This window comes from Lissotriton vulgaris, chromosome 4_1 (genome assembly GCF_964263255.1).
Source record: "Lissotriton vulgaris chromosome 4_1, aLisVul1.2, whole genome shotgun sequence".
Classification (NCBI taxonomy): Eukaryota; Metazoa; Chordata; class Amphibia; order Caudata; family Salamandridae; genus Lissotriton; species Lissotriton vulgaris.
Genome location: NC_141691.1, coordinates 1,722,037,183 through 1,722,061,153, shown reverse-complemented (window position 1 = coordinate 1,722,061,153; position 23,971 = coordinate 1,722,037,183). Strand labels below are relative to the sequence as shown.

The 23,971-nt window shown below is 43.7% G+C and overlaps 1 protein-coding gene across 2 annotated transcripts in view; it reads left to right on the top strand.

The window, feature by feature from the left end:
* VIRMA (vir like m6A methyltransferase associated) overlaps positions 1–23,971 on the top strand; it is an 811,754-nt gene that overhangs the window by 421,566 nt on the left and 366,217 nt on the right. For both annotated transcript variants that reach the window (XM_086966010.1, XM_086966009.1), the window contains exon 18: positions 5,546–5,678. In XM_086966010.1, the coding sequence (XP_086822136.1) occupies positions 5,546–5,678 (133 nt within the window). The remainder of the gene's footprint in view (positions 1–5,545; positions 5,679–23,971) is intronic.

Below are 23,971 nucleotides of genomic sequence, written 5' to 3'. Positions count from 1 at the left end.
CAATCTGTGCAACTATTTAACAACACCTGGTTCAAATATGTTCTCTCAATGTTTCAAGCTTTATTACAAATGTAACAAAAAGATGTTAATATTTCACTTCTGTTCTTGGATTTTAGTCACAAGAAAATACACTGAACATAATCTTCACAAGTTATTTACAAAAGTTTAAGCTATTGCCATTATAAATTACAATAACTTTTATATTAAGTATTAATTATTTAAAAAAATTAAAAGCCATTGTTATTTATAATATCAATACATGTAAGTCACGTAAATACAACACATATTGCATTATCGCTATTTTCAAAAACAAAACATAAACAAAAAATGTGTCATTTACAAAACCAATAGCTCAAACTTTCCTAATGCGAGACCTATTGCATTGTAAATGCTTGTCATTTTTAAAGGTTTCGAGGAATAAAGCAGACCCAGGAGGAATCAATACATAATGCAAATAAGTGAGGGTGGGCCACTGTGAAAAATAAGGTAGAAGGCGAAGCAGTGCCTTGGCGGAGCCCATTCCCCATTCTCTTCCATACCGGTTGATTATATAAAATATTATGTGGCTAAAGTCAAAAGGTGTTTAAGGAGACAGCAGACTTTGAGATTCTTTTTTTTGCAGTTTTATAGAGTGCGAACTCTGCCCAAGGGCTTTGGACTTTACGTGAGCACCAGTCACATACATTGTACAAGCTTGGCACTGGCACATGGGCTGTTCCTCGAGGTGACGGGGGGAGCACAGGTATAAAGGCACCCACCAGCCTTGCGTGCAAGAGCAGCGGCTGTCTTATTATGACCGGCTCATCCGCTAATTATTGGTGCTTAGATTTACACTCGTGAACTCGCTGCTGATTTGTAGATTTTAATGGTGGTAAAAAAATGTATCTGCCAATTTAGCCTCTTGACCTGGAAGCTGAATGGCTGCGGGAAAGAAGAGCTCCCTGAGTTCGGGGACCTGATCGCGTTGAACCTGAAGGTTTACTGGGATCAGACCAGTGATGCCTGTTGAAGGAGCCCTACATTTCTAAATATGCGATGAAGGTGGCAGCATCCATTCAGTGCGACACAGAAAGGTTCACTACTCACTTTGCTCTCAAAGCTGAAGGAAGAAATGAACCTGCACGACAATAGATCACATTATGACACCACTAAAATTACTTGTGCTGATATTATTTATCACTCTGGTCCAGTGCTTTAAATGGAAAACAATAAGTGCAGGTACACACCAAATTGAGATGTGGACTAGGGGGCGATATATGGGGGCAGGGCTATTGGCAATGCTAAGGGACCCAGCCAGAGGCACACATTTAATTTGACTGAGATTCAATTGATGCGCAGATGTGCATAATGATACTGAGATTCAAAACCTAAATTCACCTGAGCCACTCATTGCAAATTTGCTTCTAGTCTAGCCTGAGAACAATTTGATTATGCTTCACTAAATAGGCCAACAATCTTCACAGCAGCTGAGTCTACTCACAAAACCCAGCAAAAAGTGAGAAAAGCAGATTAAATCGAAGTAATTGTCTTATTACAGGGTCGCCCCTTAGGCTGCAGTGTCTCTGCCTTCTCAGAAGAAAAAGAGTGGCTGCCAAAAATAATACTGTTGGACTAAAGCACTCGGTTGTCACCATCTCCGTGCAAGTCACAGGGCAATTTTGAGGACCAAAGAGATGCACCAGCTTTGTCAAAATATCAAGGAAGAGTCTTGTACTGAAAAAGTTCACAAAAATTAAGTACATAATTTAGGCCAATAAAATCTTATTTTAGAAAATACAATGGACTTTGGTTTAAAATTCGAGCTTCTTTCCTAGATCAGGTGGCCTTGTGAGTTCAAGAGCTTTAAGGTACAGACTGCCAATTCATGGTCTTAGGGAACTTAGGATATTCCATGGTCGGAGAAAAACAATTCACAAAGTGCTCTGTAGTAGCATTTGATCATTATTGAGGGAAAGTGGTTAGTTTCTCTTTGACTAGAGCATTAGACCATACAATCAATTACTCCACAAATAACAAAACATTTGTTTTAGACAACACACTTGACTCACGAATGAAGCAAACCTATTTGCTGGTTCACTCACAGAGAATTATTGCTGTACTTCTGAACACAACCTCTTTTCTCACAAAGCAAGCTACACTCTCTATGAGAAAGTTTTAATTTCAGCTCGGAGTATTTCTTACTGAAAAAGATACATTTTGCTTCTGGTTGTAATGTCCCCTGCACCCTTCACATCCAACGGGCATGACAAAGGACAATATGTTTCAAATGTGCCACGTCTCTCCGGGGACTTGCATTTTGGAAATTTCTCATCTTACACTCTTTGTGGTTAATTCGATCTCGACGTGCTGGGCGAGCATGAAATCCTGTGTAGAGTCACAGTGCAGCTAACAGAAGTGGTGACAGATGTGCGTCCTAGGCTGGGGGGAGCTCGCACATCAGTCCTGTTGATGACGTGTCTCCATCAGAGTCTAAGCACTATTCAATACATATTCAGATTAACTAGCAATTGTGCCTACCAAAGGTTTTGCTTTTCAAAATTGAGTGAAATTTAGCATATACAAATAAGAAACTCGACAAAGCTGACTAGTTGGTCCGTTTTCGGGAAGCACTCTGAGTGCTAATCTCCCCTCCCTCCTGCTGGCCTAGCAGAATACAGCAGCATTTTTTTGGAGTCCGATAATGGAGGAAAGTGGTGATAGTGACGCTGTAGCCGGTGGGAATCAAGGCTTAGTAATGTGGGCAGACTCCCTTTATCGGACTCCAAACAAATGCTGCCGTATTTTGCTATGCCAGCAGGAGGGAAGATTAGCACTCGATTAGAGTGCTTCTATGAAAACGTACCAACTCGTCAGCTGTGTCGCGCTTCCGTTTTGTATATGCTACATTTCACTGAGCTTGGCTTGATACCCCATGCGTATCGATACTCTCTTTGTACAGGAGAAGTTCCGGTACTCAAGCGCTGAAAATTTAGAAGTGCCGGTACTTAGTACTGGTGAGTACCGGCCCATTTAAAGCACTGCTCTGATCCCACTGAATGATTATGGATTCGGTGAAATGGCCACAACTGCATGCGCTAAGTCCCAACGTACAGCATGCCTGGACTTCAACCCCCAGGCCTGCACTGCACATAGTTGCACATCCATTCCTTTAATAAAACAATGGTAGAAGCAGTGCCTTGGCGCCCATTCCCCATCCTCTTGCGGACTGGTTAAGCAACAAAAAGAATGCATGGTTAAAGGTTTTCAAAGAGATGGCAGAAATTAAGATTCCTTTTTGCAGGTTTATATAGTATGAATTCAGCTCAAGTTATTTGGAGCACTTTACATGAACAGCAATTATGTATTGGGGGCAAAGAGTCAACAACAAATCTTGTGTACTCTTTAACTGCCTCATACACAGCTCCAATAGAGTGAAACCCGGTTCCGCAGATCTTTTTGGGAAGGATGCAGTCTGCTGGGATATTTTTCATATGCTGGTTTGACCAAACCTGCATGTTAGTTACAATCTATTTTTTTGGATGACCACTGAAATCTAAAACACTATTGGATCGCTTGTTGACTCATGGAGGCTGCGCCCGTGGACTCTACATAGAGCCCTTCACAGGAACCGCCGAAAACAAGAACTACAGTCCAGGAATAAATGGGACGGCCGAGCACAGCTTGCCTTTATGGAGTAGATTAAGATGCTAGTGTATGTTAAGACAACATTTAACTAAATTTGATTTATCCCCGTTAAATACTTACAGAGGGTAAACCTTGCACCTCCTGTCTTGCAGAAGATAGACCCTGGTTTCTCAGAGAAATCTACTTGTATCAGTCTGATGGGGCATCCTTGCTCCTCGTGATCTGGTCATGTTGACCTGGACAAGTGTTTTGAATAAGGTGGTTGCTGTCTTTCAAGCAGCAGCAGCAGCAAGAAGTGTGATAGCTTTGGATGTCAAACAGTTTGTGTTGCCCTACACTTGTTGAAGAAAAAGTGCACAAAATACCAAATGACAGCTCCGAGCTTACTTGCAAAAAGATATATTGCAGTTCATTAGATGAAAGGTAGAGGCCCTGTATTTGTTCCCGAACTCAATTTAAATTGGGTGATTTCAAGTATTGGAGGGTCTTGTATAGATATATGTATTCACAAATGGATATTTTCGATTTCTCTAAAGACAATACACGGTTGGTCCATGAAGATGTTTCTTTCTTTAGATGTCAATTTTAATCACTCACTGTATCCCTGCCTGACAGAATATCGAATTTTAATGATTTCTTGATATTATTCCTACTCTACCATGTTTGATTATGGGCTTTTTATCTAAATGTTAGTACAACTATTTTTTTCTTTTTTTAAAGAAATCATTCAAAAGGTGAGGATTTTTTCCGGTCCTTCACAGTATTGTGTGACATTTTATAATTATTTTTCTTTTTCTTAAATGTTCCTGGATAGAAGGAAATCCCTTGATAGTGGATTAGGTTACAGACTTAAACAGCCATTCCGTTCCTATGACTGTTGTTGATCTCTTTTGAATTTTGCACCATAATATGCTCTTATTGCTCCTTTGAAGTTCGAATTTATACTTCATGCACTGCTACAGATTGAAGGTTGCTCATTTAAATTCTCTTTGTGGTAGTCTTGCAGTAAAGTTGCTTCTGATGGATACTTCTACTGGCAGATTCCTCACCTGTATAATAATTTCAGGCCGCAGACTGGATATGGAAAGTTCAAAGCCGTCACCTTGACGGTAGGGGCACTGGCTTCAGAACAATGCAAGAAGTGGTGTCAAGTGATGTCACTGAAGCCATGTAGCACTTACCCTGGTGCAACAACGTCAGTTAAATTTTTTTCTGCACGTCTGATGTAGATCCAGAGCGCTATCTCTCTCCCCTGTGAGTCCTTCCTCACGTCTTCCTCATGTCTTTACTCAAGAGAGCTTTGCTTTAAGCTCCTCACGGACTGCGAGGGACAGATGTCCTTGACTGACCACCATTCCGTCTGTCTATGATGCTTGGGCTTTGACCATGATTCCTGCAACTGCGACTTTTGTCTCCGCATGAACTGTGGTGGATCGTTGTAGGGAAAGTTAATAGGATTTCAAGCACACATATTTTGGTACTGCACCACTCTACCGATGTCACCTCGTCCAATTGTCTCGGGGACATAGAAAGAATGAATGGAAACTGACAGTATTGTACCAGGAACCAGGACGGGCGCTATATTGTTATGGTGACATAACATGAAGCCACTTCCAGCATCCTTCTGAAGCCTGCACCCCCCCACAGGTAACGTTAGAGCTTTGAAGTTTCCTGATACAGTTTGACACCCGGGATTATTCTACAGGCGAGGAAGGCAAGTAGATTGAGTATCCATCAGAAAGTTCATTACCGCAGGTAAGTACGTTTTTCTTATAAGTGCACTGATAAATGAATGTTGACTACAGTGAAAGAAGACCAAGAGTAGATATTTTTATAATGATCACATGCTTAAAAGTCAAACACATTATAGAAGATGATGTTCGTGTGGAAAGTAATTTTTATTTATTATTTTCTAAAATAGCTCACTGCAAAGACACAACAGTGCTCTACATAGCTTACTGAAGCGAGTGGTTCGTGGCTTTAGCAAGGACACTGGGGAACTGGCATCTTCCTTCCTTGATTTTATGAGACAGATTCTGAACTCTGACACCATGGTAAGCCGAAATATTTTGTTTCCTAGGTTTGTAACAATGTGATAAAACAAGAGGTACTTTGATTTTGCTTTGTTGTTTGAGCCCTCTGATCTTGGTGAAAGACTGTGGATCATTTTATATTAATTTATGTCTTACCTGCTTTCCTGTTCCTACTGAATACTTCTATTTAAGCTAACTGCATTTCGTTAGGGCACTAAATGATCCTCTCCCTATTTATAGTGCCTTGTGAGGACAGTTACCATCAAGAGTGCTCTCTAAAAACGTGTGTTGCTTATTAGCTTACTTATAACTGCCATATCTGCAGCAATTGCTTTGTTATTTAGCAGCCTTATGCCTTGAAAGAGCACTAACATTACTCTCATGTGGTCAAATCTTGTCGGCATACTTCAGCAATGTCGATTTGTTAAAAATAAAAAGAGCGTGCATTCTCAGTCTTCTGTGTGCTCACATTGTTACTCTTGTTTAAATGCCCACTCTGTTCTTTTCCAAGTGTGATCTATGAAAAATAATATTGGGACATTTCAAAAGGACTCTTTAGCAGGATTATCCAACATTTACCCGTGCAACATTTTTCTGTATGCCCTTGTGAGCTAAATTCACATATGTTTATGTTTATGTTTTTGGCAATTTTTATAGCGCACAACTACCCGGGGGTGTCTCGGCGCTCAGTGAACAGAACGATGGCTATGGCAGATTTTAATGTGGGAAAAACCCGTTTTTCAATTTCTTCCTGAAGCTAATGAGCGTTGGGGCCGTTTTAATGGAGAGGGGGAGTGCGTTCCAAAGTTTGGCTGTGGAAATCACGAAGCATCTGTCACCCCAGTTGGCCTTTTTAGTTCGTTGGACTTTAAGCAGATGAGCTGAGGAGGAACGAAGGGTTCTTAGATTTTCTAGTGGGCAGAGGGCGTCTTTAAGAAACTGTGGGCCTACGTTGTTGATGGCTTTATAGGCAATACACAATGCCTTGAATTTTGTCCGGCTCCTAATGGGGAGCCAATGAAGCTGTTGAATATACGGGGAGGTGGAGGTGAACTTAGGAATGCCCAGAAAGGATTCTGGCTGAGGCATTCTGTACTAACTGAAGCCCGTTAAGAACTTTTTCCTGGGCATTAAGAAGGAGGGCGTTACAGTAGTCTGTTTTGGAGAAAACCAAAGTGCTGGTTAGGGTTTTACCAGCTGAAATGGGAAGGTAGGGAAGATGTTTTTTGATTTTTTTCAGGGTGAAGAAGGAAGTGGAGACTACGGAGTTGACATGATGGTGGAAGGTCAATCTATTGTCAAAAATAACTCCAAGGTTACGAACCTTGGTGACCGGTTCTGGTGGAGGTCCCATCTCAGTTGGCCACCATCGAGGGGACCAGGTAGGTTCCAGTTTCCCGAATGTCATCACCTCTGTCTTGTCAGAGTTTAATTTGAGACAATTTGATGACATCCAGGAACTGATTGCAAGCATTCCTTTTTGAAAGTTTGCAGCGACTGTCGCTCCGTCATTGTGTACGGATAGGACCAATTGGCTATCGTCGGCATAGGTCGTGAGGGCAATGCCGTAGGACTTAATCACCCTCGCTAAGTCCGAAACATATATATTAAACAGGGTCGGACTTAGCAAGGAGCCCTGTGGTACTCCGCAAGGAAGGGAGAAGGTATGGGAGGTGAAAGGGCCCATTTTTACTGCCTGTGAGCGGTTTGCCAAGAAGGAGGCGAGGAGTTCTTTGGCCTTGTTCTGAATGCCTATTGCTGAGACACGGTCGATCAGGGTGGCATGATCGACCGTGTCGAAGGCTGCAGAAAGATCTAGCAGTATTAATACTGCTGCTCCTCCTTTGTCCAATGTCATTCTTATTTCATCTGCCGCTTTTATTAAAGCAGTTTCGGTTCCGTGTCCCTGCCTAAACCCAAATTGGGTTTCGTCCAATAGATTGTTTTCATCTATAAATTTAGAAAGTTGTATATTCATAGCTTTTTCAAATACTTTTGCCGGGAAGGGGAGACATGCGATGGGTCTGTGTAGATGGGAGAAAGGGATCAAGGGTAGGTTTTTTCAGAAGTGGCTTGATGATAGCCTCTTTCCACACTGAGGGATATGAGCCAGTAATGAACATAGCGTTGCAAATGTTCGTCAAAGCGGGGGAAATGGCTTCTGGGATAAGGTTGAGAATAGCCGGAGGGCAAGGATCTAGGGGGGATCCTGCTTTAGTGCTGGAAATTAAGCGGAGGACTTGTTCCTCAGTGACTGCTTTAAAGACAGAGAAGGAAGGAGCGTTAGTGGGTGGTGGTTGATTAGTTGTGGTAGTGGAGGGAGATTTATGGGTGAAGGCTGAAAAGATAAAGGTGACTTTGTCCTTCATTATTCTAAAGTGGAATAATTTATCGAAGATATGATTGTAATAAAAATCTGGTATGACTATGTGCCTCCCTTGTGCAATACAGTTGGACAACAGGTATAATTAAGAGATGTGATTGTGATAGCAAGCCAGGCAAGTAATCCGGAATATGCAGTACTCCCTGTGCTGGCCATCTTAACATACAGCGGATCAAAGTCAAAGCATTAACTATCTGTTAATCCTTGTCTCTGTATTTGATATTTGATATTTGTGTATTTGTAAAGCGCAAACGTTCGCTCCCAAGGGAGCATCATGGCGCTGAGCAAGCTGCAGAGGATAACTGAAAAGTGGAATGTGGTGAAAGATTGAAGCTAGATGGCAGCCAATACAGAGGTGTCTGGTTGTTGGTAGACCCATGTCTTAAGGAGTTTTCTGAAACTGTTCTCATTTTCAATAGTCTAAGGTTGGCTGGAAGGTTGTTCCAGGCCTTGGCTGCCAGGACAGTAAAAGATTTCCCACCTTTAGTCTTGTATTTGAATCTAGGGATCGTGACAAGATTTGTCCCAGAGGATCTCGAGCAACGCGGGGGATTGTAACGCGTAAAGCGATTTGCAAAGTAGTGGGGCCCTGTGTTTTGCATGGATTTGAAAACAGTGAGGAGCAATTTAAAGAGGATTCTTTTATGCAATGGTAACCAGTGCAGAGATTTTAGTGCTGCTGAAGCTGATGACCTTCTGGGGAGTTTTAAAACCAGTCTAGCAGCTGCATGTTGTATGCTCTGCAGCTTTCGGAGGGTGGACTTTTTCACTCCAGCCATTAATCCATTGCAGTAATCAAGTCGGGAGAGTATTAGGGCTACCGCGACTGATTTTCTGGCTGCAATGGGGAGGAAATCAAAGAATTTTTTCAGGGATTTAATGAGTCCAAAACAGCTTGGACAACTTGTTGTAAGTATGGTTCAACACTGCAGTGTCACAGACCAGTGATCCTGCCTCAATTAAAAAGAGCTAACAGGTCACATGTGGTTCCTGCAAAGTCTGGGTTCACATCCAGTGGACAGTTAATGCAAGTAGTGACTCGCGAAGATGGTAGTAAGTTCTACACCGTTCTTAACAATACTTTGTGATATCAGGTGCTGCTTTTGTTTACCTTGCAGTAGGCTCTTGTGCTGTGGTCACAGCTCCACTCTTTTCCAAAGTAACTCCTCGTTCCTTGATTCTGATAAAAGGGCAGTTCTTCAAATAAGTCAGAGGGTGTGGCCATATCAACAGCATGAGTGGACACGCCTCACCTTGCTCAGTGCTCGCCTCTAGTACTCCTGGTGATTTTCCTCCTTGTAAATGGTGTGTAGGGACCTGGTGCTATTGATGGAGCTGGCAGAAAGGCCCAATGTGCAGGACAAGCTCTGCAACAGCTGAGGAGGACTCCTGGATGAAGAGAGAGGATCCATAAGATATCTTTCCTGTCCCGGCAACCTGTTCCCAAGATGGCAGATAACTGAACGTGTTGACCAGAAACATCCAGATGCAGTGCTGGAAGCTGGCTTGACAATCCAGCCCTATTCCTTAGCAGTGGCTGGGTCAATGAGGAGATGTAGGGCCACCTGGTGTGCTGCTAGGCCAGGAATTGGAGATGCCTGAATGAGAGCAACAGCTTCTGATTCACAGCCTATCATGGCACCGGAGCTGCGGGTCTCTTGCTACAGCTCTAGTTAACGCTGGGTCTATACCGGTGCCATGAGAACTGATCTGTACCCGACGGTTATGCTGATGATGACCCATGCGATCACTGCACTTAAGGTGCTGGAAAAGAGCTTAAAAAGGAGGAAGGAGCGCTATGAGTAGTATCCGAATGTGGGAGCAGGCCCAGTGCCCCTGGAAGACATCCGCCAGAGGAGGCAGTGTGGTCTGGGGTATACTTTGATAGTAGCTTGGCATTACTACCTCAGGGGAATGAATTGCAGATTCAGAGTATCAGATGACTGGTGGGTACTGCTTGAACAGGAAACAACCATAATCAATGCTGCCCTTACACTAGACATGCATATCTGAAGCTCTCTCCTCTGTGTGGCAGTACTCTCCTGGGGCCTTGATCTAGTGGGCCCTGTGATTTATCTGAAGAAAGGTTGCTGATCTGGTTGCTGCACATTGCTCGCTGCCACTGGCTTAGCCACATCTTGCTACCTAGCAAACATCAGTCAATGGGCACAAGCAGAAATCGGGCATGAAGTAATTCACTACCATGGGCCAGCATTGCCATCAGTAAAGTAAACTTGGTTGACAGCCTTCAGCTTTGGAAAAGGCGTGAGAGGAAGACCTCACAGTGGACGTTTAACAAAACCCTGCAGGAATTCTCCTTGGAGCTTGGCTCGAAGATCGGCGACTTGAGGCACATTTTAGATGTGTTGGGTGCTGGAGGTTGAAGGCAGAGTTAAGCAATTGAAAGTGTTTAAGCTGATGTTAGGGCACATAATGAAAGACACAAAGGTCCGATTCAAGACATCCCTGTTAAAAGCAGAGGAATTTATTAACATATCCGAATGGAGAGCTTGCAAGTTAGGGCCCTGAAGGAGGAAGCTGAGCGCATTGATCTCAGGGGCTGTTCTCTTCTCTATTGGTGATGAATATGGAGAGGTGCACTTGGAAATTACAGCATACCCAAAGGCCACTAGATATAGTGTCTAAGATCCAGTATTTGACAGAAAAGACAGCAATGTACCATGCTGCCCGAAGGATGGATGGCATGTCTTTCTAGAACTTTTCATGCGCTATATTCTAAGACATCTTACAGGAAACTCTGCAAAAATGTGATTCTTTCAGGATAGTGCCTGATAATCAATGAGGTGCAATCATGATGTAAATTCTCTCAGAATTGCTTTTATTTAGGCATAAGACGTACCACTTAATGGAAAGGGGAACTGTAGCCAAAAGTTTAGGTCTCAAACTGACTGATGATCACAGTGCAAGTGGACCGGGTAGATACCAGGAAACCCCTGCTTCCTCAAACCGGAGACCAAGGAAGGTCCGGCAGTAACTAGTCCAGAGGAGAAGAGATCATAGTAACAGCAGGAAGCACAATAAAAACTGATTGGCTGATTGGAAAACGGCAAAATCTTTCAAGTAAGGATTGGAAGGGTGCTTGAGCCTCAGACAGAGGTAAGCTTAGAACAACTTCATGCAAACCAAGGACTGATAAGCTGGAAAAAAGAAGAGGTTTCACATTGTGAGATGGTATAGTGAGTGGGTGGTGCCTGAGGTTAGGACGGTTATTCTATCCTAGCGTTAGCTAGGATAGTAATGTGGGCCATTACAAATAATTGGTTCTATTGGTGGTTGAATTACCTCTTTGGCTACTTCACAAGGGGATGCCCTATTTTCTAAATAGACCATTGTTAGATCTCTCTTCAAGACATGTTGTATTCAGAGTATGGGCTTTCAGCTCCGCCCATATTTTTAATTGCCTCATTTTCTACTGTTGTAAACTCCCATTAGTACTGCTCCTGCTTACACGTGACTTAACACAGTACATTTTATTTTCAGTTTCTGAGCACTCTTTTTTTAATGACTTCTTCCTCGTTGCTGGAGTTGCAGGCACAACGTCTAGGCCGTCTCTTCGGGCTGCAGCTGCCTACTCCTCTTCCCTCCTGCTTGTTATAATTTGTTTCCTGCGGACACCCGCCCGCCTTACTTTTCTATTTATTTACTTTTGTAGCATTCACGGCATGCCGCACTTTAGCTTCACACATTTAAAGCTAAAGCATGGCATGCCGCAAATGCTACAAAAGTAAATTAATAGAAAAGAAAGGCGGGCTGCCGCCTTTACATCATTGCTGGATTTGAAGCTTTTACTTCGGCTTTACCTTTAAACATGGCTGCTTCCGTGTCCGCACTACCCAGATATGCCCTCTCTTCGGCTTTTTCTATTTGTTTACCTTTGTAGCTTTCACATCGCAATGTGCCTTAGCTTCACACGTTTAAAGCTAAAGGGCGGCTTGGCGCAAATGCTGCAAAAGAAATTAAATAGTTAAAAATGCGGGCGGCCGCCGCCTTTTTTTCCAATTTATTACTTTTGTAGCATTCTTGGCAAGCCACGGTTTAGCTTCCCAGTTTAAAGCTAAAGCACGCTGTAAATGCTACAAAAGTAAATACATTGAAAAAAAAGCAGACGGTCGACTTTACATCATTGCCGACTTTGCAGCTTTTACATCAGCTTTAACTTTAAAAATGGCGGCCGCCTTCTTTCTTTTCCATTTAATTACTTTTCTAGCATTCACGGCACGCCTGAGCTTTATACATGTGAAGTTAAAGCGTGGTGTCCTGCAAATGCTACAAAAGCAAATAAATCGAAAAGAAAGGCGGACTGCTGCCATGTTGCATGGCTAAATACTTATAAGGCCCCAAAGGCGAGACCGATTGCATTGGGCTGTGTTATTTTTGGTTGACTTGCAAATGTTTTGTTTACCCCGTCTCTCCGGGGACCATTATTGTCAGAGATGCGCTCAAATTCCAAAATACCTCCCTGGAAGTAGCTTTGCTGTTCAAACAGCTGATTTTTAGGTCTCGCCTGTCAATGCGCATGCGCATTGAGCTTGCGAGACTATGGGGACTTAAACAGACTTTAACCAACTTGCAAGGAATCGTGGCGATTCCTTGCAGTGCCCGTGAAATTCAAGCTCAATGCGCATGCGCATTGACATTAAAAGCGCGTGCACATGCCCCCAGCCGCCTGCCTTGCATGTCTTTTCCCTCAGGCGCACTCCTCCCACACCCCCCGCTCCGCCCCCTCCCCTGCCTGCCGTGTCGCATTTCTCCTCCCCTCTCCCCTGCCGTGTCGCATTTCTCCTCCCCCTCCCCACAACAATGCCCTCCGTCTTGGCTCCCTAAACTACTCGCTGCCTCCTCCCGCTCTCCTTAATCCGCTCTCCCTCTCGTGAAATCCTTCTGGTGGGTGATGCAAGCGAGGAACATACGTGGTGCACACTCAGCTCAGGCGCCTGGATTCCTTGCTGCTTGTGGCCTGGACGAATATATTAATCTAACTCTCTCTCTCTTTCCATTTCTCTCCTCTCTCTCTTCTCTGTCTCTGATCTTTCTCTCCAACTCCATACATCTCCCTCTTTCTTTCTCTCTTGTTAAGCTGCCGGCTCTTAACGCTCTGTCTGCAGCAAGGCTGTCAATGATATGCTTCGCTCATTACATTTGCGGTGTAGGAGTGGGCTTGTTTCCGCCCCCTGCCAGCACGAAAAGAGAATCATGACCACAATGGTTTACATAAATATCAACGCGCCAGGTCAATCTTTTGAGAAAATCGCTACCATTATGATTTGTAATGGTGGCTGCAGGGCATTCGCAAAAATATAATTAAAGTCGCAAGACCGTCATGATACTGGCCAATCCTATTCCTGTATAATTACATTCCTACATTCAAGCACATTGGGCTTTACTGAGTGACGCACTAAGGGCCGGTCTCACCAGCCACTTTTCCTCCTGCCCCCTCTCATTCCTCCTGCAGTGCCCACGCCGCTCTCTCTGCTGTCGCCATGTTGGAGTTCATAGGTCGGTGTTGGCCGTCCTAAATGCCCCAGTCACTTTTTGAATTATATTATTGTAGTTTTCATTGTGTTTTTCTTCTAGCCACTACAGTTAGCCTAGCGCGGCACCATCACCCACCTCTGCAACCCCTCCCACAACACTGCCTGCTAAGTACACAGACTGTTCGCCGGTATGTGATGCGACTGCATTTCCTCTGACAGCGCCGCAGGGAGTTGTCAGCTGCTTCAGGTTACTTTTGACAAATCAGGAGAGGATAAAAGAAACCACCAGTTTAAGCACATGCACAAGTAACTCTACGTTTCGTCTGCCCCACCATCCGTTCTTGATGCAGACAGAATAGTTGCTAAACATTATGTATGTGCTACGTACATAACTCTGCCTTATTAAAAAGAATTCCATTTTAAATAGCGCTTGTTACAGTTTCGTCTTTTTACTGCACTGCAAACAGCATGCGTTAATATTACAGGCCACAATAACACTTCAAGTATCGACTTCAGATACATTTAAGTTGAGTGAGGCCCGTCGGAGTCAAACATATTCTGCCCCGATACTTAAGGAGGGGGAGTGAAGTTCAAACGTTCAACGAAGCCCCCACAACTATACATAGGAGAGGACAAAACACTGACTTCGTGAATCAGACTCCGAACTCTCCAGTGTTATGTTCTAACACTAAACCTTTTTTCCCGTTTGGGATCATATTTCGAAACTTGTGTGCAAGTGCATGAAGCGACCATTTCTGATGAAAGAGGCTCTAGAAATAAGGGATATTATTACATTGTTGATTGGTAAATTTCACTTGAATTGTCTGATAGTACAGTCCCTCTCAAGTACAACACGATAAAATCAGGAGATGGCGCAACGAAGCGGCAGGGACAGAGGATAGTGCTTTGTAAGATTACTTACACATACCTACTAATTCTGCCGTCTTCGAGACCAGTGGTTAGTAGTTTTCCTAACAATATCATGTACCATTACACCCCCGCTCCGCCCCCTCCCCTGCCTGCCGTGTCGCATTTCTCCTCCCCCCTCCCCTCTCCCCTGCCGTGTCGCATTTCTCCTCCCCCTCCCCACAGCAATGCCCTCCGTCTTGGCTCCCTAAACTACTCGCTGCCTAAGTTGTGGCAAAACTGACTATGGGGCCTGCACTCCAGTTATTGGCTCGAGCCGCAAGTAAAGGCGTACACGGACCGTGAGGGGCAATAACTAACATTCCACTGAATGTACCATTAGTCTAGACGTTAATTCCATTGGCACAGCTTCATGGGAGCTCGCATTCCATCATCAAAGGCATCAGCCTCGCTCTGGCCTCACTTCTCCTCCCCCCTAATTGCTCTCACTCTCCATCTGTTGCCACACGCACTAACCAGGCAGCCCACCCCCTCCCTCTCCAGCACGCGCACCATTCTCTCTCTGTTGCCACACGCATCAGTAGGCAGCCCACCCCCTCCCTCCATTTGTTTCTATGCCTACTGGTTTTGCAGCACTTGTGAAATCCTTCTGGTGGGTGATGCAAGCGAGGAACATACGTGGTGCACACTCAGCTCAGGCGCCTGGATTCCTTGCTGCTTGTGGCCTGGACGAATATATTAATTCTCCCATCTGGTAGTTATTGTTTGCTGTTCATTTTTTGGGGGGTGATGGGCTACGACACAGTGGACTTCTCTCTCTTTTTTTTTAAAGTTTTAAATGAGAAGAAAATGTGTAGAGCAAGAATCGATCATCTAAAGGAATTTTCGCTCCAGCCGTGAACAGGAAATGCTAATTACCATACATACCTCCAGAATCCTTTGCGCACAAAACATCGTGTTTATGAGGCTGACAGGTAATAGAGTACAGTTCTGAGTTTTGCTCCTGCTTTCTTATTGCCCATTGACACTGTGGTTTGCACACTCTGTCAATTTGTTTTTTATTCTACCACTGGGCAAAGTACCATTAGATGTGTGCTTAAAAATATCAGCAGTACTTATTCACTCGTGCACGGCTCGCTCTTGGATTTATTTTTATTGGCCATTAACTCTATGGTTTGCGCACTCTGTCAATTTTTTATATTCTCCCATTAGGCAAAGTAACATGTGCTGTGGGCTTAAAAATATCAGCATTCGTTAATCACTCGTGCATGGCTTACTTTTTTTTTATCACTTGTGTTTTTTGTCTCTCTCTCTCTCTCTCTCTCTCTCTCTCTCTCTCTCTCTCTCTCTCTTCCCTTCCCTTCCCTTCCCTTCCCTTCCCTTCCCTTCCCTTCCCTTCCCTTCCCTTCATTTACTCTATCTCCCCTTATTCCCTCTCTCTCTTTTCTCTCACTCATTCCCACACTTGACAGGACCAACCGTGGGCGCTTCTTACATACAGGTACAACAGAGGGCGCATCTCACACAGACAGGAACAGGGGCCACATCTCACACAGACAGGCACAGAGGATGCTTCTCACACAGACAGGAGCAACAGAGGGAGCATCTCACAGACCGGAACAACAGGGGGCGCATCTCACATAGACAGGTACAGGGGGCGCATCTCACACAGGCAGGAACAGGGGGCACAACTCACAGACAGGAACAACAGACATCTATCTATCGCCCTCACTCTATCTGTCTATCTATTTATCTATCGCCCTCACTCTATCTATCTATCGCGCTCACTCTATCTATCTATCGCCCTCACTCTATCTATCTATCGCCCTCACTCTATCTATCTAGCGCCCTCACTCTATCTATCTATCTATCTATCGCCCTCACTCTCTATCTATCTATCTATCTATCTATCTATCTATCTATCTATCTATCTATCTATCTATCAGACTCTATCTATCGGACTCTATCTATCTATCTATCTATCTATCGCCACTCTATCTATCTATCGCCACTCACTCTATCTATGTATCTATCTATCTATCGCCACTCACTCTATCTATCTATCACCCTCACAGCATCACTCTGTGCAACCATTCAACAACAACTGGTTCAAATATGTTCTCTCAATGTTTCAAGCTTTATTACAATTGTCACAAAAATATGTTAATATTTCACCTCTGTTCTTGGATTTTCGACACAATAAAATACACTGAACATAAGTCTAAGTCACGTACATACAAAACATGTTGCATTACAAATGCTATAGGTGTCACATTTGCAAAAGTTAAAAGTATTGGCATTGTTAATGACAAAGCTATTCATTTTGCAATTTTCAAGACCAACACATAAAAATGAAATTGTCATTGACAAAACCAATAGATCCAACTTTTCTAATGCGAGACCTATTGCATTTCCAAGGCTTGTTTCAAACTGTTTCCCTGGTTGGTAATGCTGGTACTGATTGCTAAGATTATCCTTAGCTAGTCTGCGCTGAAAGTGGAAACAGTGGACTGCAGTGAAGATTGCTCCTGCTGGAAGTAGGCGAAAGGTATCTACTGCTGCCTAGGCTTATGATACTGACATTTTCAGCATGTATTCCACATTAATGCCACGCTCTTGCCCACTGCCACTGGGACTGCAGAGATCTTCAAGCAACTAACTTTGCCGACATACTATTCTCATTTCAGGTACGAATTGCCACTTAGACCATGCGGTTCCTCCAAATTTGCCCGTACCTCTCTTAACCCACCACCTCCCACCCGGTCTGATGTCCATCAGGCATTACATGTTAGCCGCTTTTATGTCCTTACAGCTCAGGGACAATATATTTTGTTAATCCTCCATGTGAGCACTATCATGCTGCACTACCACCTCTTTAGCTGCAACCTAGGCTTAGAAGGCGACAATTACCAATTGTACCCTTTCAGGTTTTGGTACTGCTCATAAACACATAGGTGTGTGCCTTACAGGATTTCACCATTTACGGTATTTCCTTTTCTCAGCATTTTTACTCTTAATGTTCACGATATAGGTTGGGTGCAGCTCAGTTTGCCCTCGGTCACTAGTTTCTCTGTGTATTTGCCGCCGTTTTTTTCTCAGTGTAATTGCCACTGTTTTTCTATAGGTAACACCAGGTGTTTTTAACCATGTCACTGATGTGGTCAAACTTGATCAATAAAGCAGTTTTAACACTAAACTTTCAATATATGCTGGCATAAAAATATGCGGCAATCAAGCTAGCACATTTTTTTTTCCTTTTGCTCAGAGCTCAAAATAACCATAAAGATTCTCTGGTACAGGCTTAACAGAAGGAAAACAGACTGGATTTTTAAAATGTAATTTTTTGGTGGAAGGGAAACGTGATGTCCTCTGCAGGATTATTTATATAGCAGTCATACACAAACTACCTGTCTCATTTTTTATTTTATTTTTTAAACAGTTTTAAAAAAAAAAATACTAGACAGAAGATCTGCATTTACTTCTTAACAATTGACAGGATATTACAGTGACAGTCTCACAACGAGCGACAAGACGTGTAACTTATTACAGCTATATGCATATCACAATTTTAATACCTCCTCCTCTGATTCCTGGTCTATTGCTGGGGGGTGCAAATATTACCTCTATAAATATTCCATTTACCCCACACCCTCCCCCTCTTCTTGGGGCACCCACTGTGGATATATGTGTCTTTTTCTGCTACCATAATCATATCCATGTCCCTGCACCAATCCTCGTGAACCGGGGCTTGTTCCGCCACCATTTCTGGCCTATATTCCATTTAGCTATTATCATCCCTGTCGTTGCCCAGTTTTGGTTAGTGTGATTCAAGTCTGTTGGCTCCCATATATTCAAAAGACAACGTTTGGGTTCAGATGGAACTGGGCTTGCGCAGACTTCCGTACTAGTGTCCATCATGGCTGTCCAGTATAGTGCAATAATTGGGGAGTCCCATAAGATATGGTAGAAGGTGCCTATACAGTCTCATTCTTACTTTCTACCTATTTTATTCAGCTCTCATCCCTCATCTATTTACCAAACCACATATTTCCAATAACAGATACACTACACACCACACACAATTCCACAACTCCACAACTAATAATTCCAATTCAAACCACATAGTTCCACGTCAAACAACATACAACCACTTCACTACAAACAAACAAAATAAGTAAATACCAATACAGTTCACAATGCCAGTAGCTCTAACTTTCACAAAGGCGAGATTGACTGCATTGCAAATGCCTTTTTAGGTCTTGGCTCTAAATAGTGCATGCTCTGTCTCGAAGAGAAGTGTTGTATATAATTTGTGGGCTTCATCCCACCCGTAGGCTTCCCATTTACTAGCTCCATCGTCTTTCCCCTAGTCTTTCTCCCCATTTGTCCATAGCATGCATGTGTCATACATCTTCCTGTGTTAGCCTTCCCCAAGAGCATGGACCAATGACTACTATCCATCCACAGCTCCCATTTAGCAACTGTTTTACGGGCTACTTTTTTCTTTGTTAAAGAGGATTTACCACAAGTGTTTGTGTTTTCACTCTCTCCAAGCTTCATTTCTGTAAACAGGCCTGTAAATCTTGTGCTTATCTCCTCACATTTGCTGTGCATTCAAATACCGAAGTCAAAAGTCAGGCGCTGTTTTCCGAGGGCGCCTGTTTACTTTTCTTTCTCAGTCTACAAAGTGAATGGATTTGCCCCCCCTGGATATTGTTTTGTATTTTTTGTTTTGCTTATTCTGGCTTTGTAAGGCTGCCGCCGCCTGTCACCATTTTTACTTGCCCTATTACATATGCTTAAATGCTCTTGTGGCTGACTGGTACTGTTGTTATGTTATGTTAATAATTTCTTATAGAGCGTACGTTCACCGGGAGGTTTCATGGCGCTGACTCTTAACGAATGCCGGAACCAGGCAGGAACTACACGTGTGCCTGTGTGAATAGCCAAGTCTTGAACAACTTCCTGAAGCTCAAGAGGTTATTGCAGAATCGAATCTCTAATGGGAGGAAATTCCATAGTCTGGGCGACAGAGTTGCAAACCTGCGTCTGCCCAGGCGATGTAACTTAAAGGATGGAGTGGCCAGGAGTTGAAGATTAGCGGAGCGGAGATTGCGGGCAGGGATATATCTAGGTATAAGGGATGTGATGAACTTGGGGCTGCAGCCGTGAAGGGACTTAAAGATGATACTGGCAGTCTTAAATGCAGTGCGTTGAGGGATGGGAAGCCAGTGAAGTTTTTTTAGCAGTGGTCTGGCAGACTGCCACCTAGGTTGCTGATGGATTAACCTGGAAGCCTGGTTCTGAACTAATTGGAGGTGTTTGCAGAGGCCAAGTGGAAGGCTCAGATAAATAGCGTTGGCATAATCCAGATGTGATAGTACCAAGGCTATCACGACCTGGATCAAAGCTGAGTGGGTGAACATGCGGCTGATTTTTCGGATCTTACGAAGTTGGAAGAAACAGGAGGACACCACCGTACCTACTTGGGTCTTCAACGACAGATCGTCGATGATGATCACCCCTAGACTTTTTACTGAACTTGATGGAATGGGGGCTGGGCCAAGGTCGGTGGGCCAATAGTGTGGGCCCCAGAGGGATTGGCTATGCAGATTCAGTCTTACCGGGGTTTAGCTTCAGGTGGCCTGGTGCCCTGAAAATCCTGAATTGATTTGGGGGAGTTGTTGATGGTAAAAATCGGCTGGAGATCGTCAGCGTAGTTGAAGGTGATAGTTTTCCGTTGTATAACAAGACTTTGAAAGCAGACTCGCCGGCTTCATTTTCATGCTTTTTTGTGGCCTTTTCAGTGGGTAAATAATTATGTCCATGTACAGACTTATTGCACTTGGGATTTTATTATATGACTCAACCCCCACCAAAGGAAGCACACTGTGTACCACTTAGGTGCTGGGTGACACGTAAACAACTCCACACTTCCAAACAGCGATGTTGAGAAATATCAACCTTAATGCGAATGGTGTTAATACACCAGTGAAGATTGGGGCAGTTTGGAGATCACTCCTAGTATCCTGATCCAAAGCTACATGTCTTCAGGAGACACACTTACGCTGTGGGGGTCCAAAAAGAATGAATTATGGGTTATTCCTGATGGCCTTTTATTCATAATCTCCTTTGAAACATATCCTAGTGGCAGCAAATGCATAAGGAATATGAATTCCTTTATCTGTGGAAATCCATTGGTATTATTGCCACAATATACTCCCAAAATAAGGCCCAAGATTAATTCCTTCAGGGTTTTCTGGTGGCTGTTTCTGAATTCACACTGGACAGTGTACTTGTTGAATTTTAACAAGATGTAGAAATGTTTGCGGCACAGGCCTAACATGGAAGGGACTATCTGGTGCATCCTCCAAGAAACTCACAGGCACACTGCGTGACATGAGCATATGATTCTTATGGCGACCCTTACGTAGACATGAGATTGCACCTATTTCTCACATGTCCGTCGATCATATGAGCATATTTACTGTATTTTTTATGACAATACTTTGTTCAACACAGGCTCTATAGTGGTCTTGTATCATTACCCCACATCATTGGAATTAAATATGGTCCTAAGACAACTTAGTCTCTTCTTGGTGACTGGATCTATTGGTCATTAGGGACTCTATGTTTAGAGAGGAGATAAAGAAACAGATTGATGAATAGTTCACCCTTAAAGAGTGATCGGATGCCACTCCTGCAGGGATTTTGTACTCATTCAGGTCAGTGCTGTATGGGAAATGTGTCACTCTCATGGCACTTCTCCACGGATTATAAGCTATAAATATTCAAATTGGTGGACAAATTAAGAGAGTTGTAGAAGTAGTACAAAGATAAGCTATCTCTTCAGCTCCTCTTTAAGCTGACTTACCCTAGAGGACACTTAAAAACTATTTATACTAGTAGGGGAGAGATCATTTTGCCTTACCTGAAACAGCACTCCTGCTCCTCTCAGGATACAGTAGATTCTCATCTAGGCCACCAGTTACCTGGAAAAAGTGAGAATCAATATTTTATTCTTTAAAATAAATGCAGGAGAGTTGTTGGATGAATTCAGGACTTCTTGTACTTCTCTGTATGCTGCATGCAGTCATTTTAGTCCAGTCAATTATATTACAGCTCAGAAAATGGCCTACTCAAACTCCGTCCACAATAACAGGAAAGCCTAGAATATCAGTCTAGAGAGAAATGGGTCAGCTGGGCAGTTTAGTATCTGAAAGTTAATAAAGCCCAGGCCCTGATGGCTTTGCAGGGAACTTTTATTTGTGGAAACCCCCATTTGTGGAGGCATGGGCAAAGAACTTGGGGATGACGTTCCCACTCATGGAATTGTTGCCGCGTCCTGCTGATGAGGTCAGCAAAACATTTGTCCGTGCCCCGAAGATGTTGCGCTAACAGATGGATTTTGTGATGTATTGCCCAACGCAAAATGGCCTAAGAAAGGCATGATAACGGTAGTGTGTGTCCCACTGTTTTTGTACAAAGTACATGGCTGTCATATTGTCACTCTGGACTAGGAGAACCTTGCCTATGAGGTTAGGTAGAAACGCTTTCAGCGCTAGGTGAACGGCTTCAAACGAGGTAGTTGATATGGAGATTCTGGGGTTTCGTGTCCCAGAGACCCTGAACTGTTAGATCTTGTAGGTGAGCATCCCACCCTGTGAGGGATGCTTCTGCTGTTAGCATGATCTGTGAAACAGAGTCGATGAACTGCCGCACTTTTAACAGGTTTTGTGTGTTCCACCACTGCAGAGAGTGATGGGTGCTGCTGTCTATCAACACTAGATAGTCAGGTCAACTGGTGACTGAGTCCACTGTTGTGCTAAACATTCTTGTAGAGGACGCATGTTCAGTCTTGCATGAGGCACTATTGCAATGTATGATGCCATCAAATTCAAGGTACTCTATCTGGCTTTGGGTCTGTCTGCCTGGAGCCAGTTAACCTGATGGTGGCTTTGGACCTGCATGACGTTTAATATTATCTACCTGTCCTGAAGTCCCACAGAAACTACTTGCAGTTCAGGGTAGACCAGTGCCTGTAGGGTGTTTTCTAAAGTGATGGCTGGACAGCATACCTTCAGAACTTGGGGATTGCAGCTTACCCCTATCTTAAAGATTGGCTGTTAAGGCGTGCTCGCCACATTCAGTCGTAGACCACACCTGGACAAATGCAAACCTCCTTATATCATTGGGGTTCACATATGCCAAAGTCACATCTGACTTTTTTTCATTGGCTGCTTTCCATTGGTTCGGGCCTTCCTTTTACCACAAACCGTCCAGGTCATTTGGGCTTTGATCTCAAAGTTCCAGCCTCAGTTGTGGGATTGGTGAGAGTGGCTCTGAGGCTTCTGTGTCTCTTATGCATTTTGCTCGTCGATTATGCCAGGTGACATATGCAGACTCTGCAGTGGAACCTGAAGAGTCAGTGAGCCCAACACCAGGGTAACCGGTCTGATTCGATCGAGGTATTGGAGAAGACTGCAAAAGGCTTGCAGAGGTGGCTTAATTGCCGTTGGAATGGCAACGGCAACAGATCCCTCTCCCTGCCCCACCTAGACCCGACAGTGGTGGCAGATGCATCACTGTTTAGATGGAGAGGTCATCTGGGGGAGGTGGAGATCAGAGGAAACTAGTCTCCACCAGAGGAGACCCATCTCACACCAACCTATTAGAGTTGCGGGCCATTTGACAGGCACTGAAAAGTTTCATACCTTCTATCAAGTATAGACTGGTTCAGGTTGTCACAGGCAATACCACCGCTGTGTGTTACTGCAATATGTAAGGCAGAGTGAGGTCTTGTGTCAGGAATCACTTTCTTTCTGAATTTGGCTGGAGTTGAACCACCTGGCAGGATCTTTGATCTTTAAACTCCTGGAAAGGAGCACTGGTTTACCGCCCTCCGGGACACAATCCGGCTTTCACTATCTCCCTTTTGAAGCTGTTAGCCCCATATCTCAAAGCAAAAGAAGATTTTATTCTCCTCGGAGATTTTAACATTAACGCTGACAACCTCACACTCCCAGAAACCCAGTCTCTACTTGCAAGCCTATCCACCCTAGGTCTCGAATTACAAAATAGTGGACCCACACACATAGGGGGCCATTCCCTGGATTTAATTTTCTCAAACTGCCCCAAAGTCCGGTGCCAACCTGCAACTCAAATAAATTGGTCAGACCACCTCTTAATCGAATTCTCTTTATCGGGCATGAACAAACCCCAACAAAAACACACTCTTCCACCTATCTGGCGCCGCCAGTGGCACAAAGTTACGGCGGAAGAGATGTATAAGGTGTGGGAACAGCCAATTCTAACCGACTCGGACAATGTGGAGTCTGCACTATCTAAATTTAATAACTCGCTTAAAGAAGCAATAGAAACTCTTGCCCCTCTAAAACTCCACAAACAATATCCCTCAACCAAGCAAGAAATGTGGTACACTGAAGCTTTAAGAACTGAGAAGCAGGGATGTAGAAGGGTAGAAAAAATCTGGAGGAAAGACCAGACAGAAGAAAATAAGAAACTATATCAAGACGCCCAAACAAAATATTATTAAAATATAAAGCAGG